Genomic DNA, 16,882 nt, shown 5'->3' with positions numbered 1-16,882 from the left:
TAAAACCTATGATTGAGGTTATAAAGATAAAAATAAAGTGAATTTCTCATTTGCAGAATTGGCTTATTCTATGATTCCTACCGAAAAATGCGATGTATATAGCTTTGGAATTGTCGCATTAGAGACAATCATGGGAAAGCATCCGGGAGACCTTTTATTACAGGATTGTTCATCCTCTAGCCAAACTGGATCGCCGATGCTGTTGAAGGATGTGCTTGACCAACGTCTCTCACTCTCTAGGATTCATCTTCAAGAAGCGCAAAATTTGGTCTTAATCGCCAAATTAGCGTTTGCATGCTTGCACTCTGATCCACAGTTTCGACCGACCATGGGACAAGTCTCGCGTGAGCTTTGTGTTCAAGTACCACCAGAAATGCCACTTTCTACAGTCAGTTTAGAGCAACTTCGCAATTTCAATGTGAAGAAATTTGGAGCATTCACTAGAGATGGTAAGTTTTGAAGTTATTTTTCATGTGTTATTGTGTCCGGTTGTTAATAATATTGAAGATCCACTTTTGAATATCTTCTTATTTCTTACTAATTCCAACCAGGCGATTTATAGTTTTCACTACAGAGCCAACTTCTCTACGGACATTACGAGAATAGTGCGATGTTTACAGCTTGGCAGCGTGGCACCAGAAATAATTATGGGAAGGCTCCTGGGGAGATCTCATTTCCCAATTAATTCCAACATTTTATAGAGCAATTGGGAAGTGAATTTGTAAAATGCATTGGATCAACATCTCTTGCCTTCTTCAAATCAAGATGCAAACAAAATTTAGCCTGTATTACTAAAAGAGATAATGATGCTACTAGTTTGTGAACGTTTATCAATATGCACTGCCCTACTTGAATTATCAGTCGGTTCCATTAAATCACTTTTGGCTAACATGCAATGTCAAATCGGAACTTTCAAATAGTTCAATTAGATCTCTTTTATGTTTTAATATGTTTATTGTCATACTTTCAATAGTTAATTGAAATGCAAGTGGCATGGACACCAATTTAATAAAAAGCTGATGTTGGGTGGAGAATACGTGGATTTCGTGCGCGTCATGTTGACTTGAAATTGCCTTAACCGGAATACGCACACGATCCATCAATATGCGCCCTTCTCACTCAGACATTTCTCAACACTGTTATCTTGTTGACTTCCTTTATTAATAACAATTTTAGGTTTTTCTCTCCAAAGAAGGATAAGGATATAGGCTTTGAAACCTCTGCTATTAAAATGTTCAGAATACTTAATTTTTTTGTTTCGAAGCATTATGAAAAGCCCTCCCTCATTCTCCATTTAAGACGATTTTGATTGAAAGGTTGAAGAAGAATAAGATCACTTTTTTTTTATTATTAAGGATGTATTTTATAACCATTCTGTTTCTCAAAATAATTTTTACTTAAAAATGGTTTATTCTGATTTTGTTCCCGAACAAATTTCTGAGCATTCAAAAACGTTTGATAATTGCACAAAATTTTTTATTTCTAGAATAGTAATGCATTTTGTACGACCTTAAAATTTTTTGTGATTTAGAATTTTTTTAATTTTTTAATAATTTTATTACATTTTTCTTCTTTTTTTCTTTTTTCTTCTTCTTCTTCCTCTAGCTAGTCATCGCCTCTAAGGAGCCTCGCTGACCCCCGGCAAGGCTGAGCCTCTTTGGCTTGAGCCTCGTTGTCGCTAGGTGAGGTCGAGCCTTGCTGGTAGCTAAGTGAACTTGGTCTCGCTAGATCTGAGCGAGGTCGAGGTTCGAGTCGACGAGGCTTCGACGAGATTGCCAACTATTGCCGATGCCAGCAACCGATTGGAGGAAGAAGAAGAAAAAAAGGAAAAGAAAAAAAAAAGAGAAAAAAAAAAGGCTTGATTCTAGAATCGTTCTTAACAACAAAGAAGCTACTTTTGTTAAGAACAAAGAACCAAATAGGCCATAAGTGAGTGGTTTTGTCTTGGTTTGGAAGGTTTTCTTTCACATTAGTGGAATTCCTGTGCACTGCACGGTTCTGACTTTTTGTTTAATTAAAAATTGCCTAAAAGTATTAATTTGAAGCCTAATTTGATTTTGGTTCTCTCACTAAGGACAATCAATTTATGGAACTATTATGTTCATTTAATGATTTTCTATATTTTAGCGTCTTAGTTTACCGTTAATTAATTTCTACGTGACTTGTCTCAGTTCTATAATCCAATAATGTGTACTTTGACGTTGGATTGTCTAATGTATTCACATATCGATGGGATATGAGCAAATAGATAAACACATTAGGTACAAACAACCCAGAGAGGTGAATTAGTTATCTAAGGTTATTTGAGACCTTTTCGTGAATAAGCGTTGGACATTGTGAAGGCATCACAAGGAAAACAAAAACCAAGATTTGCTTAGAAACAATCGTTCGTGTAGTGCAAAAGATTTTTGATGATCTAATGACTAGAGAACAATGGCAGTTCAAATAATCAAATATAGTTCTAAATATTCCTTTTAAGTAAAAATAGAAATGTCCGCATAATTATTGAATAGTACATAGATTCGCTAATTATGTGTGTAGATGATGAGCGAAACAAAATTACATCAAGTTTCGTAGATAAAGTAAACTAATTGTTCATTACTGAGATTGACGGCATCGCACGTGGTGAGGAAGTCGTTCGTTTTCTATCAAAAAAGTGATTGATTCGTTAACCTTTTATCTAGAATTCTTTTTCTTTTTTTTTTTCAGCAAGAACCTTTTATCTAGAATTCGCTAATTAAAATATCAACTTTCATGTGATTTTTTTTTTTTTTTGAATGACAAAAATCTCTATCAACTAAAAATATCATCTCCCGTGTCATAATCACATAGCCCTCGTATGTTTCTGTCTTTAGTTAAATTAAGTTAATCTAAGAATAATTAATATTATAAAAAAAAAACTCTAAAGTGATATGCTTATGACAAATTTACTCCAAATTAATTTTTTAACTATAAAAACTCTAAGTCGATACATTTGTGATAAATTTATCATCTGTTTGTTTCGCTGAATTGAATTAATACTACAAAAAACCACAAATCCCTGTACATCCATGACAAATGAAAGGTAAAACTCCAAACTAGTGTAAATTTGACGGTTTAACGGAAACTAACGAAAGGAAAATTTATCATAAATGTACCAATTTAGAATTTTTATGGTAAAAAAAAATTAGTTTGTAGTAAATTTGTCATATGTGTATCAATTTGAGATTTTTCATGATATTAACTCATATAGGAAATGATACATGCAGATATATATCATTAAGATTTGAGAGTGCCATACAATTCTGATTTTTATGTCATTTGAAAAGTAAATCATATTCAATTGTTTGGTTGTTACTATCATTTGAAGAATCTTAATTAGAATCAAACTTTCAATTTCTTTTTTCAAAATTTACGAAAAAAGAACAGCAGCAAGTTGAAATTTCAATATTGTTAGAGGACAAAAAGATACATACTGAGAAAATCTCTTCACCGCCTCCACTGGCTAAAAGGGACCAATTCCCTTTAAAAGCACCCACCGGCTCAAACTTTTTTTTCTTATAGAAAACAATGACTTTAAATCGAGTTCCAGTCCTTTTACCTTATAAGCATCAGCTTTTAGTTGGTAACGAATCTAGCCCCATCAATTTCCGTGCAATTATGCAATTAATGATGTCACGTGTAATTTCACATGTACTTGGTGATTCGCGATTGACATTCAAGGATCACACACAATCCAAGAGTTTCCCTGTTTTCGGATGTCGACAACCGCAAGTGCAAAGTTTTGTTTTTCTTAGTTTCTGGACATGCTCGAACCTGGCGGATCACTCGTTATTGCCCCATCTGCCCAGGGTGACTCATTTCTTTAGTCCATTTCAATTTTTGTCGCCAAATTCCGAACTTTAAAGCTCACATCTCCTTCTCTTACTTGATTCGAAACTTTGTAAATTCCAGCAGCAGCTCTAACAATGATAGCTGTGAGTCGCTGAGTACAAGAAGAACGATATGTAAATCTTTAAAGATATCATTGGATGGAAACTTAATAAGGTCAGACTTAGGTACCGGCTAAAAGTTAATACTTAAAAATAAAAATAAAAAATTGGGCAAATGGCATGCATTTTAAGAGAATCGGGCCAAAATCACGCAACAAGAAAAGCGAAAAGTATAAAGAAAATACACCGACCAATTTTCAACCAAAATATTGAAAAAAAAAAAAAAAGAGAGAAAAGGCCACATCATCCTCCTACCATTCGCATCCTATTCACTTAAAATATATATAATGTTTAAACAGTTCTTTTGTGTGTTTTTTTCCCTGTTCTGCTGAATTTTATTCAGTCTCTTTGGATGATTATTTTCTTTCTGGTGAATGATGTAGAACATTTAACATCATACCTTCAGCGTTCTAAACACTTCAGCGTTACCCGCTTCTTTGGGATATGTCGAATGCTATCTTGTAGGAGAACACAAGAAAAGGGAAAAAAAAGTTAGACCATTAACATATCTATTGTTATATGATGACATGAATTATTATATCCTAATATTATATAAATATTTTATTTGGATAGTCCAGTGTAACTTTTTCTTTTATCCACCATTTAAATTTAATGGATTGAAAGCCATTTCAAATCAAACAAATTCCATTAACTTGAATTAACATAAGGACATCATTGAACATTTTTATATAATTTAGGAACTAAATTAAATATTTACAAATAGTTCATGAGAAAATTATTCAAAAAATTTTAAACATATTTCAATCATAAACCTTTCAATTTTGCCAATTGAATTTGAAATATTTTCACATTTTGTCAATTAAATCCATCCAGTCATTTTTAACTAAAAATTACCTACATGAACACCAGCCGTCCTATATGACATTATCGCCGGTGAGATAGATAATTTTTTATTATATTTTCTTTTCCTTTTTTTCCTAAACCTCTCTACTCATAGGCGAGGGTCACGACATCCTCTCCTACTCTAGGCCTTAGCTAGCCACAAGCAAGGGTACTAGGCAAGGGCCGCGGCACCCTCACTGACCAAAGGGCAAGAGCTGTGGCCCTCGACTAGGTCTAGGCGAGGGTCATTGCCCTCGCTTGTGGTCAGCCAAACCCATATGCCTTGCTTGTGTGCATTGAGGGCACGGATGCCCAACGAGGGTAGCAACACCTCACCCAAGCCAAGAAAGGGTTGCCGCAACCTCGCCGACTTGGGGTTTGGGGGAAAAAAAGGGAAAGAAAAGATAAAAATATTAAAATATTACTAAAATTTGTTCACATCAACTTCAACACGTAAGACAAGTGTCCGCATTAGCAATTTCTAGTTAAAATCGCCGATGAACTTGATTGGCAAACCGTAAAAAAATTTATTACTCAATTGATCAAATTAAAAGGTTTAAGATTGAATTGGGAGAAATGCAATGCGTTTAAGACTTTTTAGACAATTTTTCTAATAATTCATAGATCATATTAAATAAAATAAAAGTCCACATATGGTATTACATATTTTCCCGCCAACTTGAGGTTAATTGCACCTCTTTACCTTTTTCAATAGAAAAAGGAAATACAAACAGGCTAATCACTAATTATCAAAACGTGATAATTCCTGCAAATTACACAACAAACTCGAAATATCACTTAGTTAATTTCAACGTGCGTGTGATACACTGACTGCGGGAGGAAGAGAGAGAGAGAGATTCAGGTCGAACAAATTTTGGCACGTGAGCAGTCAATCTTTGTCAGCAGTAAACACACTGCTAAGAAGGACATCCATCACCTGACTTTTCTTGAATTTCACTCATTGCCACCGAGGACTTGTTTTCACCTAATCTTCTGATTAGTAAAAATTCCCAACGCAAATCTCTCTCGCTAAATTCAACGAACATCAAGGAAATGGCATATCCAACACTCCCCATCGTTTTTTTCTAAGTCTTTCGTTCAAAGAATATTAAGAAAAATTGCCGATGGTCAATGGTTGTTTACTAGGAAGTACTACTTTTCGAGAGTCTTCTTTTCTTGTCACACACTTTAACATGATACTTTTCAATACTCGATCAACAGATGTCGAAAAATCGAACACCTAATCAATTCTCTCAATACTTTCCGACACGTAAATTAAGAATTCGACATGCGAGTTCGAAATTTCGACACATTATACTGACACATACGAAATCAATTTTAAATTTTTTTAATAAATAATGAGTCAAAATGTAAATATATAAAAACAATAATAATAAATAAATGAGGAAAAAAAAAAACCATAGTCTTCTCTTCTCTTCTAATTCTAATTTCCCGTGACACACAATTCACCCTCAAGTATTTTTTCTTTCTCTTCCGACATACTTTAACACGCAAGTCCAAAATATGAATTGCTTCTTCTTCTTTTTCCTCCAAGTATTTTATGGTTTTTTGAAATTGAGTTAGATTTGTCAAATTAAAACAATGAATGATATTAATAAATGGTGGGTTAATGTTTCTAATGTAAATTCATTATAAGCTTTTATTATTTATTTATTTATTTATTTATGAATTTGAATCAAATTAATTTGATTGAAATAATTATGAAAATGATAATTTATCATATAATTAATATACAATGTATATCGGAATTCTCTATTTTTTGAGAAACGTTGTGTCGGTGTGTTATATTGTGTCATATCGTATATCGGTGTAGGTGCTACTTAGGTTGCTGGTACAAAATAACACCGGTGTCCTATTTCCGATTTATACTCTATTATCGAAAACTATATCATACTATGTCGAGGGAAATACTTAAGACATGCATGATAATCATTATATTTTTGTTCCGTAACTATTTTTCTATTTCAGAAATAAGTTTGGAATAGAAAACCGTTTGACAATGCAATTTCACTTTTCTATTTTTGAAACAAATTTTTAGTCCAAAAATAAGTTTAGAACAAAATTAAAAAATAAAAACTCTTCTCATCGTTCATCCTCTCTATTAGCTAACTATCTACTCATTGTCAATTGATGTCCACCGCAGTAAGGAAGCAAGAAATTTTGTGTCGATATTAAATGAATTTTTATTTCGAGAATATAAATTTTTTTTCATTATTAAACGTATATTTTTACTTAGAAACTCATTCAAGAATAGAAATAGCATTCTAGAAATCAATTTTTGCCGGAATTATAATTATTTGCGCCTTTATAATAAGAAGCATGTGTAAAATTTGAATACACCCCTTTGCCCGACAAGCTTGTCTCGTAGGTGTACAACCCCTTTTACCTGTCGAGACCAAACCCCTCTTTCCAAATTGTCCGGTACCTCCCTATTGGAATGTTCCGAGTCAATATCGCGCGTTCTTACGGAGTTCTTCCTGAGTGGAAGTTTGAAAGAATCACGAAGACTGGCTTGCCTCTGGCTAATGAGAAGTGAACGATGGAGTTTGTAGACAATTCATTTACACTTTGAGATGTTGGTTAACCAAGTGGACAAAATAAACTACTAATTTCATCAGCTTACCCATCGGGTCATGGAAAGATTCAGCAAAAGACAGAAAGAATGGGCGTTATGTCATGTTATTGCTTGGAAGCAAGGACTAATGGTCCCTTCGATGCTGCCCTTGTTTGCCTAGCAGTTATGAGGACACCCAGAAGCACTGCCTGACCTTTCGTGGCTCGGGGTTGAAGGTGACGATGGATTTGTTGTAATCGAATGCCTTGCAAAACTTGGTTTTAGGTTGCTGCCTAGAGGGCGCAGATTGCAGTTAAAAGAGTACACCATCACATCCTTTTTTCTGGCTTAGTCGCCTAAAAGAGCCCCATAGCCTTAAAGAGAAATTTAGAATTTGAAGAAGTTGTTATTGCTAGCGGCTACAAGCCTCTCGCTGTGGATCTATGTGGTGCCAAATTGTTCAAATGGATAGAACTGTAAGCAATTAATGCACAGATCACTGCAGGAAAACATCAACTTTAGCTTGGGTTTCAATTCCGATTCAAGCTCTTTTATTTGTATTGTTGTCTCATATAAAACAACAACTTTAGCTCGGATTCAATTTTAGCACGGAATTTTATTTTTCTAGTAAAATATCACCAAATCTTGGCTTGGATGTCACAGCTTGGCGAGTCACGATTGTGTTGACATGGAAGGATTGCACATATTCCGAGTGCTTCCCCTGTTTTTGAACACCACCGATGGCGACTTTATGGTTCCAATTTTCTCAGTTTCCGTGCATTGCTGGAATTCGGCGAGCCACTTGTTTGTGCCTCATTAGACCTGGGTAAGTCATTTCTTCAGTCCATTTCGATTTTTATTTTATTTTTCTGCGAAAATTCAAACTTAAAAGTGCTCATGTTTCCTCCTAATTGGTTCAAAACTATTCGAATTTCAAGATCAGTGCGATAGTTACAGGTCGCCAAATACGTGTGGCAAGTCGAAACTTTAATGGCGTCATTCAATTGAAACTTCATGATGGCTACATCTAGGTATTAACTGAAAGTTTGTGCCTTTTAATGAGATTAATAAAGTATGAGACGAAAATCAGTTTGGACTTGAATGGAGATTAAAGTTAAAGTCGATGCTCTTTTACGTGACAAAACCTAGCCTAAGAGAAATATTATTGTAGTTTTGGGTAGCCCAAATAAATTTACTTTCTTTGATCGCTCATTTTCATTGAGGGATTTACAAAAACTTTATTTTACAGTAAGGTCTATGATTTCATTAGTCTTGCATAAAAAGGATTTATTGAGTAATTAAGTGCTTAATTTGAATGCAACTGATGTCACTCGTGTTCTTATGTTCCCACTTAAAAATAATCTCAAGCGGTCACGGTCCTCAAGCTATTAATCGAATCGAGAAATTAGAAAATGGTGTATGATTTTTTTTATATGTAAAAAAAAAAAAAAAAAAAAATCAGCAGATTAAAGAGACAGGTTGCGCTCGTGCCCTCCACGCTTCACGTTACTGAAATATAGTTTCTTTTTTCTTGTTCTCATGAAAGGTAATTTGGGGGGCAGCATCCCCCAAGGCAAGTGGGGCAAGATGTGTCGCCACTGAGTCCGCCTAGTCGGATGCGGTTGCTTTTTTTGACCAATGGTCTTCATTAGACCAATCCGACGGTGGTTTGTGATCGGGATCATAAGGAGCGGAGGAATTTTTATTTTAATATTTTTTGGTCGGTAGGAGCGGAGGAAGATAGTTAAAAGATAAATAAGGAAAAAAAAGAATAATATTATTACAAAAAATTCCAAATTAATATATTTATAATAAATTTATCTTAAATTAATTTTAAGGTCACTAAAAATTCAAAATTAATAAACCTGTAGTAAATTTGCGCAAATCTGGGTAAGGATTGTTGAGCCCTCGCCTACCATTGACAAGGGCCATCGGCCTTGGCCAAAGGCCCAAAGCCCCGCCAACTCCCGCCAACCCTTTCCGACAATAGGGGTGGTGACGCCAATGGCCTGCTGCCCTTATCCATGGTGGCAAGGGCAGCCATGATCCTTACAACTTTTTTTCTCAATTTTTAAAAAGTATTTAGCTTTTTTTAGTTTTTTGCTACTATTTAAATAAGATTTAAAGCAAAAAGTGATTAAAAATGCCACATTAGTATTTTCCTTTAGACAGATTGATGGTGTTAATAAAATAACTCAATTACATCAATTTGATAAGTTTTATAATTTGATTATGCTCTTAATTGCATTTTCACAATAAATTTTAGGATTTATAGTGCACATATTTAAAAAAAAAAAAAAAAAAAATACAAACCAGGCCAATCACTAATTCTGGGCACGTGAGCAATCAATCCTTGTCAACAGGAAACGCACTGCTAAGAAAAATATCTATCGCCTGACATATCCTGAATTTCATTCATTGCCACCGAGGACTCATTTCCACCCAATCTTCTTATTAGTAAAAATTCTCCATTCCTTAATTTCCAAACCGCATATCTCTCTCGCTAAATTCAAATCAACGAAATGAAAATGGCTTTCTCGAAAGTCATGATACATGCCCCCTGAATGTTTTTATTGTTCCATTATTTTTCAATGAGTTGAAGATAAATGAGATGAAAATTGAAGTTTCCTCTTATCATTATTATCATTACCATTATTCAACATTTGGAACCGGAAATCGTGGACTTGCGCGCGCAGTGTGGAAAAGGGTTAAAGCCGAAAACAAAAATTAGTGTCGAGAATCTACTATCCTTATGTTTATATCACTTAATAAAAGACGACTTAACTCCCTAAGATGCAATGAAAAGAACGGTGCCCAAGTGCTTTCAATGCTGAGATTAAGAAGCTATACAGTAGAACGATTTCCTCCTCAAAAGCTTTGAACTCAGAATAAGAGTTCAACATCTGTAAGCAAAGTAAGACGTTATCATTCAATCATGAGCTCTGAACTAACAATTCAACTTTAGAGTTAATCTCATTGATGATCTCGTGAAAAATAAATTGTTTCTCCTTAGATTATTGAGCGCCTCTCCTTTTTCAAATTATCGCTGACTCGATCAAGTTTTGTCTCTCTCTCGTGCTTAACATGTAAGGGCTATGCTTCTTGTTACCCTGAATCCTTCAATAGATGTTGAAAGCAGCGTTCTTGTCTGCTTGAGAAAAAAGCATGAGTTAAATGCATAAACTGAAAAAAAAATGGGTGAGGTAAAGTCAATGTTGGTCAGAACAAGACCTTCCCAATCCTTCCTTGAAGTTTTTAGCAGTTCTAAATGTCCCCTTAAACTGCATATGCTCATCTTTGTGAAATGAAACAACATAAATTATAATCAACAAAAAAATATTCGACTTGGTATATCGCAACAATCCAAAGCTACGTTCATATGCCTATACGAAGTGACATCACTTGTTTATTTCCGTTGGCACCTCCCTTCTTCTCGGTTGAGTGAGCAGAGTAGATCCATGTATGATCTCTAACGTCTATACTTCATGGTATAAATACAAACCAAGACCAAATCGAGCACATGCTTTGCAGAAAGCCATTTCCTCTGCCACAGCAACTGGATCTGCATCGTGACCAGCGGCAGGTGATACTGTCCCAGTTGCCTCCCGGTGCGCCTGTTGAAGTAGGGTCAGTTACAGCTATGGATGGATGACAGAGGTATATTCAACCAATTCACTTTACAACAGAACTAGTGATTTGAAAATTTTCCATGGCATATATGATGATTCTCACGTCCACCTGATATTTTGCTGTATGCATATGGTGGTTTTCCCAACATTCAGGACCATATGAAATCATGCTATTTAGAATCACTGGTGCCTCACCAATATGGATGACATAATATTTATCATTCTTTTGCTCAGATGTGCATAATATTTATCATTCTTTCTTTTTGTTGACAAAGTTAACTTCTGTCAATCATAAAACTTTAGTTGTCCTTCCTGTAATGAAAGGCGCAGCACTCCTTAAAGATTTTGACCTAGAAGACTTCTATTTCTGTTGTTTGACTATGAATGAAGAGCAACAAAGTTCTTCTCTCCCAACTTTCATGTTCACAGCCATAAGTACAGTAACCAGCAAACAAGCTACTAAATTTCTTCTGTCCGTTCCTCTCCTTTCCACAGTTTGCATTATACCTACTGCTCATAACGATTCATCACAAATCTTTCTCCTTAGTTACTAATCTCTACCTTATGCCAATCACAAACCACTGATAAGCACGATGCAATGATCAGATTGTCTCCATATGAGGTATTTACCACATATACCTCCTGTAAAACATATTCAAATCCATCATTAAAGGCTTAATATAACCAGAGAACCACAATATATTTGCCAATCATTTCAACTCTACAATAGACACATTTATTTCTACCATTTGTGAGACACAGTAATTTTGAGTTGCTCAAGCATACACTACATCCACATTTCATAATAAACCAATCCTAAAACTCAGTAGCCAGTGATATCAGGTCAAAGGCTAAGTCATCCAAACACAAGGTCTTGCTAAATCAAATAATACTGCAATTTGATTTTTCTTAGATTACACTAGTAATATTCATGATTGGAAATGAACGAGAGTATGGAAACCCATATTAATTGAGGGAACAGCACATTTATGCTGCAAACATGCAAAACAGACAAATTGCAGGATATGCAAGCCACGTGTAAACATTTTAAAGAGAGAGCCCACCTCTCCATCCGATCCTCGTACTGTGACCCGATACACCACGGTTACACTTCCATTGTCTGAGAATATAACGTCGCGTATTTCTCCACACCAACCTGTGGAAACTAGTAGTGAATATCTGAAGAGACGTGCAGAAACTCATGTTTCCATTTCATGCAGGCATCAAATCAAGAGAATAGCTAGTGGCCAAAAGGAAATCCAGAGAATAGTCAACAAGGAGTGAAATGCAGTGCTTTTGAGTTATCAAGAATGCAATGAGAGATTAATCCAGAAGTAGACCTCGTACATATCCAAATTAAGTCTACTGATGGTTCCTAGCTGATTAGTGAAAATGCTTGCTGAATAACTGTTCCGATGATACTGAATACTTCCACCAGTGAGATCACAGGTGTCTTAGATGATCCGAAAGTGCTAAACAATACCGACCATAAGAATAACTGGCAAGGCCCCTATGAAGTCTTCACAGAAAAGAAACAAATAACCCAGTAATTGGGATAACATAAGGATTTTGCAAGTAAGGTTTAGAATGCGATGTGGCTGAAATGCATTGATCAAAATGCAAGAGCTTCAACACAGAAGATGGGATCATGTGCACAGTTTATGATCATAAATCAGGAAGCAAGAAGCAATTTTTCAACAGGCCAAGGGTTTGCAATGGCGCACAAACATTTCTGTTGAATCGAACTCGATAGACCACAAGCAGAAACCAGAGAGCTCAGATTAACAAGCAAAGACGTAATCAGCCGCGCAATGCAGGCTCATGCAACACTCAAATGATACAGAAAACAGAAATTCATCAATTTTCACAGAGCGAGAGAGAGAGAGAGAGAGAGAGAGAGAGAGAGAGCTGAGGAATTGAAGATACCGGGGGCGTAGAAGCTCAACATCCGGTTCGCATGGAACCTAAAAGACAGAATCGAAAATCATCCGAAGGGAAAAACAAATCAGACAAGATCAACGTTCCGTCATCGGATATACAAGCACGCTGTCGACATGGCGAACCATCTCGATGCGAAACGAAGGACGAAACTGTACCAGGGAATGTGATTGGAGGCCTGATCGGCGTCGTGATCGGGATCGGCGTCGGGAGCATTCGGGAGCGACTTGATGATGTTGTCGGGGATCTTCTTGTTGAGGTCCCGGAGGATCTCGGCGAGGGGGCGGGTTATGCACGAGGAGTAGGACGCCGACACCGACTTGTCCAGCGGCACCACGTAGTTGGAGCTCGGCACCGATCCTTTCTTCTGGCCGCCGCCGCCGCCGCCGCCGTTGCAGTTCGTGGAGTTGCTGTTGCCGCCCGCCCGGACGAAGCCGCGGAGGCGGAGCCCGGCTGGTGCGCGCGGCCTCAGATCGACGAAGGAGGCCGGCCTCACGGAGCCACCGTCGTCGGCTCCGGCAGACGGAGATGGCGAGCTCTTCGGGAGGAGGGCGGAGGAGCTGATCCGCAGTGCCAGCGGCGGCGGCGGCGGCGGCGGCGGCGTGATCGGTTCCGGCGAGACGCGACGGAGAGGGTGGCTGTGTGGGGAGATGGGAGACGAAGCTGGGGTAAGTGGAGTCATGGGGACGGTTGGCGCGGTAGCTTGCTGGCTGCACTGGACCGTTTACCTACCTACCCCCTCTTGCGAGAAAATTTCAATTGAGTCCCTGAGGTGGAATTATTTTCGCAAATGACCCCATGTACTTTGATTTCGTCTCAAATGAACCCCTACACTCGACCGGCTTATGTCGATTTGCCCCTCCGCGTTCATCGCCGGTGGAAAAAGTGGCCGGCTGAGGTGAGATAGAGAGAGAAAGAGGAGGGGAGAAAGAAAGAAGTATGGGGATTGGAGGATAACAGTGGTGGCACTCGAGCACTAATGAAGATCTTACGTCCATCACTTGAACGAACTCATTTTTTGATCGATGTTGTCATAATATAAATAGTCAATCTTAAAGCCTCAAAGCATTTACTACACTAATGTCTTCAAGTTGGGTTATGGTTCAATTTGCTATTTTTCTTAAGATTTTGTAGATCTCAATTCTTGAATTATGAGGTCGTGCCATGATTGTAGTGGCTTTCACCTACTAGTAAGAGACGAGTTATTTCTCTTGCATTAGCTCTAGTTTTGAAGATTTGAGCATGGGACCGAGATCAATTACGGCATTTGATCTAGTATTCGGAATAAGGCCAATTCCTCGAATTCACTCCTTTTCTGAGTGCATGTGATTGGAGGTGGCAGAGGTCGTGGTGATGGTGGCCACTATGAGTTCGTCTGAACTCAATGAGGAATAGCTGCCTAGGCTCCGCTTTGCATCTCTCTCCCCTTCTCTCTCGATATATAGGTTCGTGATTTTGGACAAAATTGCTCCCAAATTCGTGCATGTGAGATGCTTGTGCACCTTGGCCGGCGACTATTGCCACTGGCATTAGGCGGTAGAGACTAATTGATATATATTGTCAAATATAGGGTTTCATTTGAAATAAAGTCAGAAACAAGGGTCTTTTTTTTAAAAAAAAAAAAAAAGGAGGCTACTTTAAGGGAATAATCGGAATTTTTCCACTTTAGCTGCACACATTTCCTTTGGGTTTCATTTCCTTTATTAGATATGTTGTTATCGAGAAAATAGGTTCGCAACATGTGAGCCAATTACAAATCGACACATATATATACTAATGTGGATTTAATTTAACAAAATAAAAAATCCCAATTCACCTCATTTTTTTCTCTCTCATTTACACTTCCTCCATCTCCAGCCACCTTGAGCCCAACCTCCCTATCTCCCTCCGATGGTGCCACGTCCAAGATGACCGTTGTCCCGCGACCAACCCTCTCCATCGTCTTTGTGGTTTGCCCATCCATGACGCTGCTTGTCCATGGTTGCGTTCAAGTTTCGGTCGTCTCATCTATGGTTGCATTCAAACTCTACCGTTTTCCCTACCATCTATTCCTCTATGTTTTTTTTCTTTGGCTGTTTGAGCTTGTAGTTCTTGGCCATCAGGATCTTGAACTAACCGTCTATGGCCGCTAAATCTATGGACAAGCCTCCTCACGAGCCATGGACATGACTAGATCTGGGGGGATGACTCCAATGCAGATATGGACAGGCACGACCATGAGCCGCTGTGACGATGGAGGGGTGGCTTGGCCATGGACGGGGCTGACCACGAGCTGACCATGGGCGACGGCGAAGGAAGACAGAGTCGACTACAAGCATGACGGAGGGGACAATGGTAATCCACGAGCATCGTAGGTTGCAATCGGACTTCTAAACCATGGGCTCTAGCGACAGCAGCTCATCCATGGCTACGAGCGGTGATGGTTGAATTCCCAATCTGTTACTGTGGACGGCCATATCTCGAGATCTAAAGAAAGATGAGACAGAGAAAACAGAGGAATCCGGTCACGCTTGACTTGGACATGGCAGGGGTCAACCTAATCAAGGCGCCGATGACTCTACCATCGCCAATGGAGGAGGAGGGGCGGAGGGCAAGCAGCTATGGACTAAGGAGGAAGAAGAGAGGGCCGAAGAGAAAAGACCTTTTTAATCTTTTTACTTAGATTCCACGTTAAACATGTCAATGAGAAAAATATTGACAACACAAGATGTGTCAGCGCAATAAATAAGAAAAGCCATTACATCAATAAATAAGAAAAGCCATTAGGTTGCAATGTCCTAAATGAGGCCTAAATGTCAAACTATTTTAAATCGAACGGGCACTCTTCTCTCCCCTGCGTGCTCTCTCTCTCTGTCTCCCTCCCTAGTCTCTCTTCACCGCCCCTTCTCTCTCCTACCGAGCCTTCATTCAACCAACGAACCACTATGTTGCCCCTCCGGCTCTGGTTCATCCTGCATTCTCTCTCTCTCTCTCTCTCTCACCCGACTCTCTCTCTATTCACCCGACACTGTGGACTATGCCCCCTCTCTCTCCCTGACAAACCACTGAGCCCTCATCCAACTAACGAGCCACTACACCACCCTTTCAGCTCCCCATCGCCAAATCGTTGCCCTCTCCCGGCTGTGCCATCTTTCTCCCCCTCCGAGTCACGAACGAGGCCTCGTTGGACATAACACCACATGGCCTCCATCTTCGCCTTGAAAGGTTGCCTCCGCAGTCGCAAAGCTCATCGGTTGAGTGTGAGAGAGAGAGCATGCAGCAAAGAAAAAAAAATTTCCCTAGCATTTGGGCCCCACTTTGAACATGTGTCGCAACCCTCTTCTTATTTATAGTGCTGACACGTCTCGTGCAGCAAATACTTTTTTGATGTTAATATGTTAGTGGTTATGAGTAAAAATATGTGTATCACATAGGATGCTGACATGGTAATATTAAGCCATTGAATGTTTTCTCACTATTGTTATAAAAAATAATTCACACACCCTGAAAGTTAAATGATTGGCATATGGAAGAATTCGTTCACAATACTAACTTTAAATATGTTTAGCATCCATCCTATGAAGATTGTGTAAGTACTTTTCTTATATTGGTAATGGATAGGGGTGGGCAAAAGAATTGGGAACCGATTGGACTGCCTGAAACCTAACTGGATCGGACTATACTAGAACCGGCGGTTCCCATGAGAGTCGGTCCGATTCCCAATTTCAATTTAATAGAACTAGTGAGTATTGGTCCGGTTTCCAATTCTAAACGTGGAGTCGTCCATCCACCACCCAATCGATGTATATATATAAAGAAATTCTATTTCAATTACTTAATTATTTTGTAGTTTTTGACTAGTACACATATGTTTATGTAGTTATTGACATTATTGACTATTTTTGTCTCTTGAGTGGGTAATATGATTAACTCCCTACTTTTCTTTT

General features: G+C 38.1%; 1 protein-coding gene and 1 non-coding gene across 2 annotated transcripts; one reads left to right on the top strand and one right to left on the bottom strand.

The window, feature by feature from the left end:
• The first annotated feature begins 59 nt into the window (after positions 1-59).
• LOC104422237 lies at positions 60-824 on the top strand. The gene is made up of 2 exons (XR_005546820.1): positions 60-449; positions 552-824. It is a non-coding gene; the product is annotated as an uncharacterized LOC104422237 (transcript).
• A 9,769-nt stretch (positions 825-10,593) lies between these two features.
• On the bottom strand, positions 10,594-13,641 carry LOC104422236 (DNA repair RAD52-like protein 2, chloroplastic). Its single transcript, XM_010034491.3, has 4 exons — positions 13,115-13,641; positions 12,945-12,982; positions 12,083-12,174; positions 10,594-11,003 (listed from the first exon to the last, which is right to left on the bottom strand). The coding sequence occupies exons 1-4, from the start codon at positions 13,636-13,638 to the stop codon at positions 10,866-10,868; spliced, it is 792 nt and encodes a 263-aa protein (XP_010032793.2). The 5' UTR covers positions 13,639-13,641; the 3' UTR covers positions 10,594-10,865.
• Between the last annotated feature and the right edge of the window lie 3,241 nt (positions 13,642-16,882).

Source organism: Eucalyptus grandis, chromosome 10 (genome assembly GCF_016545825.1).
Source record: "Eucalyptus grandis isolate ANBG69807.140 chromosome 10, ASM1654582v1, whole genome shotgun sequence".
Classification (NCBI taxonomy): domain Eukaryota; kingdom Viridiplantae; phylum Streptophyta; class Magnoliopsida; order Myrtales; family Myrtaceae; genus Eucalyptus; species Eucalyptus grandis.
The sequence above is the reverse complement of the archived record's forward strand: the minus strand, read 5'-3'. Positions and strand labels throughout refer to the sequence as shown.

Bases quoted from the DNA above. Each gene is read 5' to 3' on its own strand.
- LOC104422236 (XM_010034491.3), bottom strand. From the start codon at position 13,638: ATGACTCCACTTACCCCAGCTTCGTCTCCCATCTCCCCACACAGCCAC. The intron at 12,983-13,114 runs GTACAGTTTCGT...TCTGTCTTTTAG, and splicing joins GCCTCCAATCACATTCCCTG to GTTCCATGCGAACCGGATGT. The intron at 12,175-12,944 runs GTATCTTCAATT...TAGTTTCCACAG, and splicing joins GTTGAGCTTCTACGCCCCCG to GTTGGTGTGGAGAAATACGC.